This window comes from Brassica napus, chromosome C7, assembly GCF_020379485.1.
Source record: "Brassica napus cultivar Da-Ae chromosome C7, Da-Ae, whole genome shotgun sequence".
Lineage (NCBI taxonomy): Eukaryota > Viridiplantae > Streptophyta > Magnoliopsida > Brassicales > Brassicaceae > Brassica > Brassica napus.
The window spans coordinates 36,959,397-36,970,614 of record NC_063450.1 but is presented as its reverse complement, the minus strand read 5'-3'; the positions used below and the strand labels follow the sequence as shown (position 1 = coordinate 36,970,614).

General features: G+C 38.4%; 4 protein-coding genes across 6 annotated transcripts; 2 read left to right on the top strand and 2 right to left on the bottom strand.

Moving 5' to 3' along the window:
* Positions 1-871: 871 nt before the first annotated feature.
* LOC111208049 (zinc finger BED domain-containing protein RICESLEEPER 2-like) lies at positions 872-2,308 on the top strand. The gene is made up of 2 exons (XM_048764219.1): positions 872-2,042; positions 2,241-2,308. The coding sequence occupies exons 1-2, from the start codon at positions 872-874 to the stop codon at positions 2,306-2,308; spliced, it is 1,239 nt and encodes a 412-aa protein (XP_048620176.1).
* An 831-nt stretch (positions 2,309-3,139) lies between these two features.
* LOC106407445 (single-stranded DNA-binding protein WHY3, chloroplastic-like) lies at positions 3,140-4,788 on the bottom strand. 2 transcript variants are annotated; one of them, XM_022705708.2, is made up of 7 exons: positions 4,506-4,788; positions 4,283-4,383; positions 4,114-4,206; positions 3,904-3,998; positions 3,730-3,803; positions 3,557-3,645; positions 3,140-3,474 (listed from the first exon to the last, which is right to left on the bottom strand). In XM_022705708.2, exons 1-7 carry the CDS (start codon positions 4,711-4,713, stop codon positions 3,355-3,357), a joined length of 780 nt encoding a protein of 259 aa, XP_022561429.1. In that variant the 5' UTR covers positions 4,714-4,788; the 3' UTR covers positions 3,140-3,354. The 2 variants fall into 2 exon arrangements, with proteins under 2 accessions (XP_022561429.1, XP_013703758.1); XM_013848304.3 differs by having other exon boundaries at positions 3,730-3,806; positions 4,506-4,785.
* A 150-nt stretch (positions 4,789-4,938) lies between these two features.
* Positions 4,939-7,258, top strand: BNAC07G21850D. Its single transcript, XM_013849882.3, has 12 exons — positions 4,939-5,234; positions 5,332-5,393; positions 5,478-5,546; positions 5,615-5,693; positions 5,776-5,846; positions 5,926-6,027; positions 6,129-6,218; positions 6,297-6,371; positions 6,554-6,586; positions 6,665-6,745; positions 6,869-6,940; positions 7,020-7,258. Exons 1-12 carry the CDS (start codon positions 5,180-5,182, stop codon positions 7,059-7,061), a joined length of 831 nt encoding a protein of 276 aa, XP_013705336.1. The 5' UTR covers positions 4,939-5,179; the 3' UTR covers positions 7,062-7,258.
* LOC106409219 (probable pectate lyase 6) lies at positions 7,186-9,610 on the bottom strand. Of its 2 annotated transcripts, none has more exons than XM_022705892.2 (4): positions 9,000-9,610; positions 8,189-8,876; positions 7,697-7,939; positions 7,186-7,620 (listed from the first exon to the last, which is right to left on the bottom strand). In XM_022705892.2, exons 1-4 carry the CDS (start codon positions 9,206-9,208, stop codon positions 7,540-7,542), a joined length of 1,221 nt encoding a protein of 406 aa, XP_022561613.1. In that variant the 5' UTR covers positions 9,209-9,610; the 3' UTR covers positions 7,186-7,539. The 2 variants fall into 2 exon arrangements, with proteins under 2 accessions (XP_022561613.1, XP_013705335.1); XM_013849881.3 differs by having other exon boundaries at positions 7,302-7,615; positions 9,000-9,590.
* Between the last annotated feature and the right edge of the window lie 1,608 nt (positions 9,611-11,218).

The following is an 11,218-nucleotide window of genomic DNA, read 5'->3' as shown; positions in this document are numbered from 1 at the left end:
TTCTGAGAGATCAAGCACTGATATGCCTCCTGTCGCAAAGAAAAAACAAGCTCACAGAGCAGAAGTTTGGCAACATTTCATTCAAAGAGAAGATGATCCGAGCATCAGCAACTGCCGTTATTGTGCTCAAGGGATTAGATGTGACTCGAAGAAGAGTGGGACGAGTGCGATGAAGAATCACATTGCTCGATGTAAGATGTCCCAGCTCTACAAAGAATCTGGAAAACAGCAGGTGCTAGGTGGAGATAGTAGTGGTGTATTGACAGCCATTAAGTATGATGATGCCTTGTTTAGGAGATCAGTGAATGAAATGATAGTGCTGAATGATGAGCCATTTTCTTTTGTCGAATCTGAAGGGTTTAGGAGGTTCTGTCACAACATCTTGCCTATGTACACAGTTCACTGCAGGAGAACAGCAACCGAAGACATATTTGAAATGTTTCTAAGGGAGAAATCTAGCTTAAAGCAGTTGTTTAGTTCTGAGAAGCAGAGAGTGTCTCTTACCACCGATATTTGGGTTACTCCTACAACATCCTACAGCTACATGGTCGTCACAGCTCATTGGATTGATCAAAACTGGAATATGCAGAAGAGAATCATCAGCTTCAAGCCTATCACGGATCATAAAGGTGACACTATTTTTGAGCATTTGAGTCTACGTCTCTCTGATTGGGGAATAGAGAAGGCCTTTATGGTTACAATAGACAATGCTAAGGCGAATAACAAGGCCCTACGGCTGTTTACAGAAACATGTAGGGAGATAGGACCAAATGCATTAGTTAAGGATGGTGCATTGTTGCATATGCGTTGCTGTGCCCATATTCTCAACTTGATAGTTTGAGATGGTTTATCTGAGGTCAAAGATAGTGTAATGGCTATTAGAAATGCTGTGAAGTATGTTAGATCATCGGGTACAAGATTGCAGTCCTTTCAGTTAAGGGTGCTGACAGGAAAGATTAGTAGAGAGAGCTTGTGTTTGGACTGCATAACTCGCTGGAACTCCACATATCTCATGTTGTCTGCCGCTTTGAAGTTTAAGGTTGCTTTTGAGAAGCTCAAAGCCGAAGACATATTGTATAATGATTATTTTCTGGAAGTAGAGGAGAATGGACATAAGCGAGTTGGACCTCCTACTACGGAAGGGTGGGAAGAGGTGCAGAGGTTAGTGAAGTTTCTGAAAATCTTCTTTGGCTGCACTTTAGCGTTCTCAGCATCGAAGACAGTCACGTCCACCATTTGTTACAATGAGATTGTGATTATCGAGAGGAACTTGATTGCATTGAGCAATAGCAAAGATGGAATTCTACAGATTCAAGCAAAGGAGATGAGGAACAAATTTGAGAAGTACTGGGATGGACTTATTAATATGAACCCACTGGTCATCATTGCAAGTGTGTTCGATCCAAGGAACAAGATGCAATTTGCTTCTATATGTTTTAATAAGCTGTACGGGAAGGATAGTCTGGAGAGTGGTCATCTCAGAACATCAATCAGGGCACTGATGAAATCGTTGTATGAGGAGTATGTGAGCAAGCTTAGCTCTTCATCTCAAGGTGATAGTCTCAGCAACGTTATTGATAATAGGGAAGGTGAAGTTGGAACCATGTTTGATATCTCTGATGACGATGACGAAGACTTTGAGAGGATAGATTCTTTGTATTCAAAGATGGTTTCAGAGGCAGCAAATGAAGAAGGTAGCAGTGAACTCGACATCTACTTGATGGAAAAACCAGTACCACGAGGCTCAAACAACTTCGGCTTGGACTACAATGTGTTATCTTGGTGGAGGAAGAACTCTTGTAAGTTTCCAATCTTGTCTGAACTAGCAAAAGATGTGCTAGCTGTTCAAGTCTCCTATGTTGCTTTAAAGTCAGCATTCAGTACAAGTGGTAGGATTTTAGATCCGTTTCGTAGTTGTCTGACTCCATATATGATTGAAGCTCTTGTCTGCCTACAACAGTGGCTTCGAAACAACATCCAGGCTGAGAAGGTTGCAAGCTTGGTTCAGATGTTTGAGGAACTCGATTTTCATGAGTCATTAGGTAATCATTTAACTATTTTCCTTCAATTTTTATATGTTCACAGTCATAAGTTCCTAACTGCCTTTGACATTATGTAGAGTCTTTGCAAATTCCGAGTGAATCTGATCATTAGAGGTAATCTGTTGCTCTCTTATTTGTATAGTTTCTTGTAGTTTGTTCTTCTCCCTGTTTTTACTGATTTTCTTCATAAACTTGTAGGTTGGAATGTCGAGGAAGTCAAAACCAACTTAGCCTATCACTCTCTTTTGGACAACTTATCCTTTTGAACTTCATGAATCTATGTATCTTTCAAAGTCTGATCTTTGCAAAAGAGATTCAGATTGTTTTCTTTTTTGAATTTTCATGTTTGAGAGTGATCTCTTTTGAATGTTTTAACTTGGTGAATCGAATATAAGTTGGTTTTGATATTGGAGATTATTTTTCTATTGTTGATTGCATGATTATTTGATTGGGCAGGTGAAAACAGAGGCATAACCGAAACAACCTTGGGTAATCGATACCCGATAGGAACTGTAAATACCCGAAATTAACCGAGTGATCCGATTTTTTTATTGAAAATGTTGATTTGTTTTTTTTTTGGAATAAAATCAAAAACCGGAAATAACCGAAAACCGAACCGAATTGAACCGAATTAAAATTCGGTTTTCTTCGGAATTTTTTCCAAAAAAATCGGTTAACCGAAAATCGAAAAATCGGTTCGGTTCGGTTTCGAAAAACCGAAATCACAGGCCTACAACGGAGGTTTACTTTCCGCAAATGAGAAGCAACTTGTTAAACTTCCAGGTGTTTGTTTGAGCAAGAACAGGGTTCTCTTTGAGGACTACTGGTATTGTCTTGATTCGGAGCACGTAAAACAGATGATGCGATCAAGCACACAACGATTTCTTTCTCTTTGTAGGTCCGTCTAAACGCTATCATTCGCCTGAATTATATAAATCTGCATAAAACACTGTATAACATGAAAACAATATTGTCGGTTACCGTAAACCGTATTTTAGAACACTACTAACACTGCAAATCCAATCCTTGGTTTATGACCTCGGGATCGAGAACTTTTGCCTATATGCCTTCTTAGAAGGTGTAGTGAAGACCCTTTGTGATCAAGTTGATTCTTTGTATTACCAAAATTCTAACCGTTTGCTCATGACTAAAAACAAAATTTGTAAAACACAAAATGAGTTTTTCCTACACAACAACACATCCCATTTGGTCTAAAACACTACTACTTCTACTGCCACTCGTTGATAGCGATAACAAAAAGATGGGATGGACACAAGAACCGAGCTTGCAGGGTTGTCTGTATAGTTCTCAATCATCTACTCCATTCGTAGTCTCCTCCATACTTTGGGGACGCATTGTTAAGACGGTTAGAGTCTTCTGGTTTGATAGAGCTTGCAAACGCTTGCCAGCCTATAAGGTGCGGCAAGATGAACTGCTGACACAATGTATAAAAGTTAATATAAAGGCAAATGGTTCTATACAAAGAGATTAAGAGACAGTGAGAGAGATCTTACGTTGAAAGCAGAGATAAGAACAGCAAACTCTGCTTTGGTGATTGGTATGTACACACTCTCATCTACATTCAAAAGCTTGTTTTGAACGCCTTCATGCAAAAAACACCAACAATGGTGGATATCAGAAGAGCTTTTAGTCCATGAAAGAAACGAAAAAAGGAAGATTCACTTACTCAGGTTAAAGAAGCGGCCAGAACCATCTGGAAGGGGCTCAACTTTCAGTACCTTCCTCACTTTACCTTCATCACTACTACAACAACCATAACACAACATCGATTCACGAAACAGAACTAAAACAACAACATAATCCAAGTAATCAAATAGATCTCACAGGGTCCTCAGCATACCCTTTTCCCTTGTTAGGATCATGGAAGAACTCACATGATTCCCTCGGCCCGAGGCTAACTACATTACCAATCTCTGTAACTGATAACGAGAACACCTGCATCAATTCAAATCAAAACATCAACTTACCCCAATCAAACTTCTATCACAAAACCAAGTTCATGATCATCATCACAATTCCATAGACTACTAAGTAACGGATAACACCAGACCTGTTTCCTGCTCCAATCGTACTGACGAACACCAGCTGCAGGAGCAAACTGGAGCAGCAAGAACCCTTCCTTCGAAAGCTTGAACGCACCAGACTGAACAAAGACAACGGAGACCAATCTAAGATCTACAGAGAGAAGACTCAATAGAGATTTGGTAAAAGAGACATACTTCTAAAGCCACAAACTCGGGCGCACGAGGCTCTATCGTAAGAGCAGCCTTCCCTTTGTAAATCGAATGACCCACATAAAACCGTGGCGAAGATCCTTCCCCTAATCCAAACAAACACACATACACTATGAGAGCTCTATGCTTTCGATGTTTCTGGATTCCAAGCTTCCATTTTTCAGTATTCAAACAAAAAGGAACAAGCTTTTTTTCAAGTGGGTTTTACCATTTTGTGGAGAGTAAGCCGGCGAAGATGAGTCGCTATACCGAGACTTCACCGTTAGCTTCACCCTCTCCGTCGGTCTCACGGCGAAGCCATGCCGTTTTCCTACAAAACCACCGGCGGCGTTGAGAACACGAGCTTCTGGGAACCGATGGGTTAAGAAGGTTTTGGAGTTTGCCGCCATTGGAGGAGAAGATAAGAGCTGCGACATCGTCGTCTTCTCCACTTGGATACGACGGAGGAAAAAAGGTTTCAAATTTCAACTAAGGAGAGATAAACTTTTGTATTAATTCGTTTTTACTCGATAATTTTAAGATCTTTATAAAATTGGCCCAATAGTTTTTACTTAAAAAATTTAAATCAACGATTCAGATTTATTTAATACACGGCCCAGACTAGTTTCGTAAAACGACAGCGTTTACTATAAACCGGCGTTGAGCAGCTTGACAGTTTATCACAAAATTGGGCCAATAGAATTAAAATGTACGGTTCAGATTTGTTTATTACGCTTGTGCGCATCATCATCAACAGCCGATATTTGTTTTAATAAAACGACCCCGTTCCGCAAAACCAGCATTGAGCAAGCTTGACGGGGAGGTTTATTACGCCGGCGAGAGCTAAGTTTCAGACCTCGACGAAGAAGAAGAAGAAGAATAAAGACAACTCTTTTATTGACAATGGCTATGCAATCCGGTATTGGGTTAACGAGGATTTTGATTCTAGCTGGAGCAGGTAACTAGGGGTCTACGTTTCTCGATCATCACTGTGGAGTCTCTCCGAAGATTTATCTAACTCTCTTTTGTTGCTTATTGGTTTTCGAATGTGAAAGGTTACACAAGTACAATCCTTGTGAAGAATGGAAAAATGGCGGATCTTTTGGGGGAGCTACAGGTAGTAAAGCTTTTAACTTGTTCTTCTGAGTTTTGAATGAGAAGGGTTTAGTCCAAAAGGTTCCTTTTTTTTGTTTTTTTGAAGTCTTTGGTGAAGCGATTTGAGGGGTCAGGAGATCATTCAGATGACGATTCTGATGACATGGCTACTCAGGTACTGTTGTGTGTGAGTCTTTTTGAGGTGAAGAGATTGTTTGAGTTAGAAAGTGTGGGATGTTGTAGATGCAACGGTTAGCTATGGAGGTCCGTCAGATATCCTCGTCGCGGCAGATAACTGTCATGAATGGAGGAGCTCAAGGAGGTTTGTTTTTGATTTGGTATTTTAAAAAAAGAATGTCAATGTGTGTGTAGTTATGTCTGACATTCTCTGCTACGCTTTCCAGCTGACTTTACCCCGTTTATAGTCCCGGCAGCGACACTAGGAGCTATAGGTTATGGCTACATGTGGTACAAGGTAAAGTTATTATTACTTGTTTGTTTGTTTGTAACTTGGGAATGATTTCTATGAAGCTGATGTTTTGTTCCTGTTGTAGGGTATGTCATTCTCTGACATCATGTGCGTAACAAAGCGGAGCATGGAAGAGGCAGTTTCGAACTTGACTAAGCATTTGGATACTGTTTCTGAAGCTATTTCTGTAGGGTGCTTCTTCCATCAGTTGTTGCTCAGGCCTTGTATATATATGCTCTTTAAGAGATGCTAATTGTTTAGTGATTTTACTTTTGTGTTGTTGGTTAGAATGCTAAAAAGCACTTGTCCGAGCGGCTTAAGAGGACGGATGATAAGATGGAATTGCACAAGGATCTCTTAAAGGGAGTCCAGGATAATGTAAGAATATCGCATTTAAGTATTAACTGATTTCAAGAGTTCTCTTCTCTTCCAATAAGTTTCAGATGTATGGAACAGGTGGGTTTTGCTCTAGAGGATCTTGCTAACATTGGAGATGATTTTGACGCAATGCATAGCATGTTCGGTGGTATGGTGCGTGTGCCAGCTGTTTTAAAGAACTTTTTCCTGTTTCATTTAACCACCAATGGGACTCTTCCTCTTTTTCTTACTTATAACATCATTAGCCTACCTAGTGTATATAGCAAACAAAAATAATAATATTAGAGCTTCTAGTGGTTGTTTTACTGATCCCATCTAAATCTCATGTCTTTCAGGGTGGAAAATTAGATAGTATTGAGTACAAGCAGGTAACTTCATTTCCATATTTATCAGGTCAATGACATCTAAATCTCATGTCTTCTTACATTGTTGTTTTCTCTGGGCAGAATATTGCCAATATGGGTTTAATGTATCTATGCGACTCTATGGGCGGAGAAAATAACAAGATGCCAGATATTCTGATGCAGGTATGTATTCTCTTTGAAGAGAAACATATGTATGCACGCACATAGTTCCTACGATTAATGGTTTTACCTCTCAACTGTTTTCATCTTGTCTCTGATGATAACTTGCTACATGTGGTATTGCAGGAGAAGCTTCGACTTTCTGGGAAGTCAAACACATGTATAGTAATTACAAACGAAGAAACTTCAACCTCAGAGGTATTGTCTATCAATACATTTTTTTTTTTATCAAATGCAGCCACGGATAGGTTTTGATCTGTGTCTTGACATGTTTCAGGGTTTGAAAGAAAGCGATAAGATAGAGCTACTTGAAGGCTGATTCAGATGGTATCAAATATCATCAAGCCTTGATGATATAATAGATGATAGTATAGGATATACGGAGACTAGGAGTAACTATTATGTACTAGTGTTTAAACTGAGTGTCCTTTGGGGCAAGAAAGAAGATTGAATCACAAAAAGAATGAACATTTTTCTTTACAGCCAAAAGAAATGAAGCCTAATGATTTATCCCTACTGCATTATGTGCACACTTAGTTACAATTCTCTTTTTCCAGTCTTTTTCTTGTTTTGTTACCTTAACAACACGGCACACACACACACACACAAACGCGCCAGCAGAGAACTTTTTAATCAGCAGGACTTGCCTGGTCTGCAACCAAGCGTACCAGCATCCTTAGTGAGTCTTCTTACACCTGTTCCTGATTGAGGCCGGATCGCAAACTTTCTGTGGATTGGGTTTTTCGGGGCAGGGCTCCACGCGTTTGCCCTTCCTGAATTTACAAAGTAAGCTCCGTTCAAGAAGTAATCTCTCTCTGATTGCCAGTTCCATGACTTCCACTCTGTATAAGGTGTATACTCTCTCTTTGTAACCTGCGCTTTGTTTTTTAAAAAAGCTGCGTCTCAAATTTTTATGCAGTGATGATTAGAGAATAATGTAGTTGTTTTTGTTACCTGCTTGCAAGTTTCTTTATGAGGAGCGATGAAACGGTTGCCTTGACTTATAATGGTAGGGTTCTTGTTCCCACCAATAGCATACATTTCCCAGTGAGTGTAGTCATTGTTCACTACATGGACCAAACCGTATCTGACCCTTGGCATTCTTTGGACCAATCTCTTCCCAAAATGGTTAAACGCAACCGTTATCTGCATTTTCTTGTCGATCACATCCCCGTCTTTACCCCCAAACAACAGCACCTGCACATCCCAAACGCCAAACATGGTAAGGAGAGACATTTAAAAATATATACATTACGTTGTTTAATTTTTATAATAAGTGAATTAAATCTAAGAGTAAAAACTATAAATTTTATTTAATATTGCATTAAAAAAAATCTAAAAGGACACCTATAATAAAACAAATTTTTAAATCTAAAACGAAATTCTTTTTTTAATGAAAAGTTGTTTATGTTTCCCATGTGTTGGTTCGGTTTTATGCTACTTTACCTCGTTATGGTCGGTTAAATGGGAGTTGGAGATAGTAATGGCGGTCGATCCCATAATGGCATCGATCATCCCATCAGAACAATGAGTCATGGAGACATGATCGATCCAAATATTCGTGGCTCCGAAAATATTGATACCATCACCATCACTCTTTGAACGCTGCCCAACATGATGTTCACAGTCTCTGATCATCCCACCAGCCCCACATTTAATGTGTTTGATATGAATATTGTGTATGATCACATTCTTCACGAACTGTAACGTTAAACCTGCACCTCCCATTATATGTACATTCTCTCCTCGACCGTCAATAGTTTTATCGTGTGTTATGATCAGTTCTTGCTGCAGTTTTATGATCATGGATCTACCGAATATGATCCATAGCGGTCTGTCGCGAGTCACTGCGTGTCGTAGAGTTCCTGGCTTGGGATTGACGAGATCGTGGTCGGATGCGTCGGTGACTACGTAGAACTGTCCCTTTTTGCCTCCGGTTGTTCTCCGACCAAATCCTAGGACGCAGTCCGCTAGCTTTTTCCGGTTCTTGTGCCAGTTTTTGTCTCCTCGCCAGCATTTATCGATAGCGTTAAGGGAGTGGTGCCTTCCGCCACGTCTCTTTGTTCTCCGACCGCGTCTAACTTGTCGAAGCTCTCTCCTTGTTCCGTTGTCTGCACCAGTCGTCTCCATTGCTCTGAACAGTGAACAAAAAGAAGAAAACATTAAAATAAGTAAGGTTTAATAGAAATCAAGTTTACTTGTGTAAGAAGTTAGGTTTTAAAGACAAATATAACGAGGTTGTTTTTTCGAAACTTACAATGCGGCATGGTAGTTAAAGTGGTCCGTGACGTTAAATGGATTAGGGTCATAAGATTTTATAGTTTGTCGCAATGCGTCGGTTTGGCGCTGGGTCCAGTATTCATCGTATACCGCGACGTGACCTTGAACCGATGGAGCCACGATGGCTACAAATAACGAGGCAAAGGCGAAGACATAGCTCCCAATATTCAAATGAGCAGACGCCATTTGAAATCGACGGTGAGTTTTTGTAACTTATTGTGGTGATAGATAACCCTTGGAACTAGGGTCGTCCAAAAAAAAAGTTTTCTGGTCGGCCTAGGGTTTAGAAATAGATGATCAGATTCATAGGTTGTTTAAATAACAAGGAACTTGAAAGAGAGGGAAGATGAAAGACATTAATGGAGGATTAACGAATATCAGCAGAGTAGTTATCATGTAACCATTGATTTTAAAAACTTTATTTGTTTTCTTGCAAAACCAATAATAGTTTGGCTGATTCTTTGTATTGTTCTTTCTATGTTTTATCCTTCTTTTGTGGAAGATATTGAGTTATCATTGTGTGGTATTTATATTTGGGTTTTGTGCTAAAAACTCTTTTTTTTTTCTGGTCAGAATTGTTATAAAAGAGTTCAGTAAATAGTAATATAGAAAGATGCTCTAACATATTCTAAAGCGAAAACTTAGTCACATATCATTACAAGACCTTTTGGGATGGACTTTATACGGTACAATTATTTACCATATCAAGAGATCAATGTTGCTCTTCCGCCCACACTATTCGATTACAAAAGAAAACCTGGAAACTGAATACTGCTCTCGAGATTCATCATTTCCTATAGAGAATGCTATCACATGCAATGGGCGGTTGGAACCACATTAGTATAGTTATTAATTCTCAATGTTGAGGATGTTGCACAGATGAAGAAACCATGGTATACGAGTTCTCAAAAAAAAAAAAAAAAAAAATCCATGGTACTATTTCTTGAAATGTATTTATGCACATGCATGTTGGCATGGATCACATATTAGAAATGAGATTCTCTTGGATTCTACTAGTTCTTTTGAAGACAGATTTCAAGCAGTGTTAGATTGTTATAGTAACATAAATCTCTCTCATAGTCATCAGTTGATAAAACTAATAATATGGATTTTTTGAAGAATAGGAAGAGTTGAAATCTCTTTACAATATAAAAACAGAACAGTGGGTCGTGCTAAGATTGCCATTACAAACTGAATATATGAAACATGTCTTGATGAAAAGAAATCCACATGAACAGTTCGAAAGTGATAATCAAACGGTATTCAATCTACTTTAATTAATGTGATTGAAATCAATTTAATTAGATTCGTTAGGTCAATTGATGGACTTGCAAGATGTTCTAACCAAGCAGGTGATTATCCTGTTAAACTGAATTATAGTTCTTTTGTAACTTTCTTTTGTATTCCATCATGCGTTGAAACAATTTCCTTGACGATCAGTCAATTTTTAGTTAATGAAACAACTAGTTAAAGAAAAACAATTAAAACATTTAAGACGTGTTTGGTGGTGGCCAGGGTAATACAGTCCAATGGGCTGAACTAAGTTTTTGGTCCAGTCCATAAAAGTGATGAGAGAATGACACGTGTTATCATGTTGAGATGATAGACAGTGTAATTTGCCGCGTAAGCGAATTTGCTTCGATTCGATACTCAAGTGAAATCCACACGTCACTGAAAATGGATAAGTATGGACAGTCAGATTCCTTGACGTTTTCTTGTATTTGCTTACATGGAATCTCGGTTTATAGGACCTCACGCTCCTAATATCAGATGTGATTTAAATTGACAGGAAATATATGAACAAAAAGATTAGCCGACACATCCGGTGTGATTGTATCATTAATCCTGATAACCACTAATTTTTTTCTTCTTATCACACTGCTATTTTGAGTTCATAACATTTCCAATGATATTTTACAATAAAAAATAAAATAGAAATCCAATTGACTCCAATAAATGATAACTAAAACATTTTGTAAACTTTAAATATTAAATAATATATATTCCTTTTTTGAGAAAATATTACTTTAAATATAAAAAGAATATATATTCCTTTCAATATGGAGAAAATAGTTTAGCAAAAAATATAGAGAAAAAATATCTGAATAAAAAATGGAGAAGGATTGGAGTAAGATTCTCTTTTCTAAATATTACTACAGAGAAGATATGGATTTTCAGACTAACTAAAATTTTGTT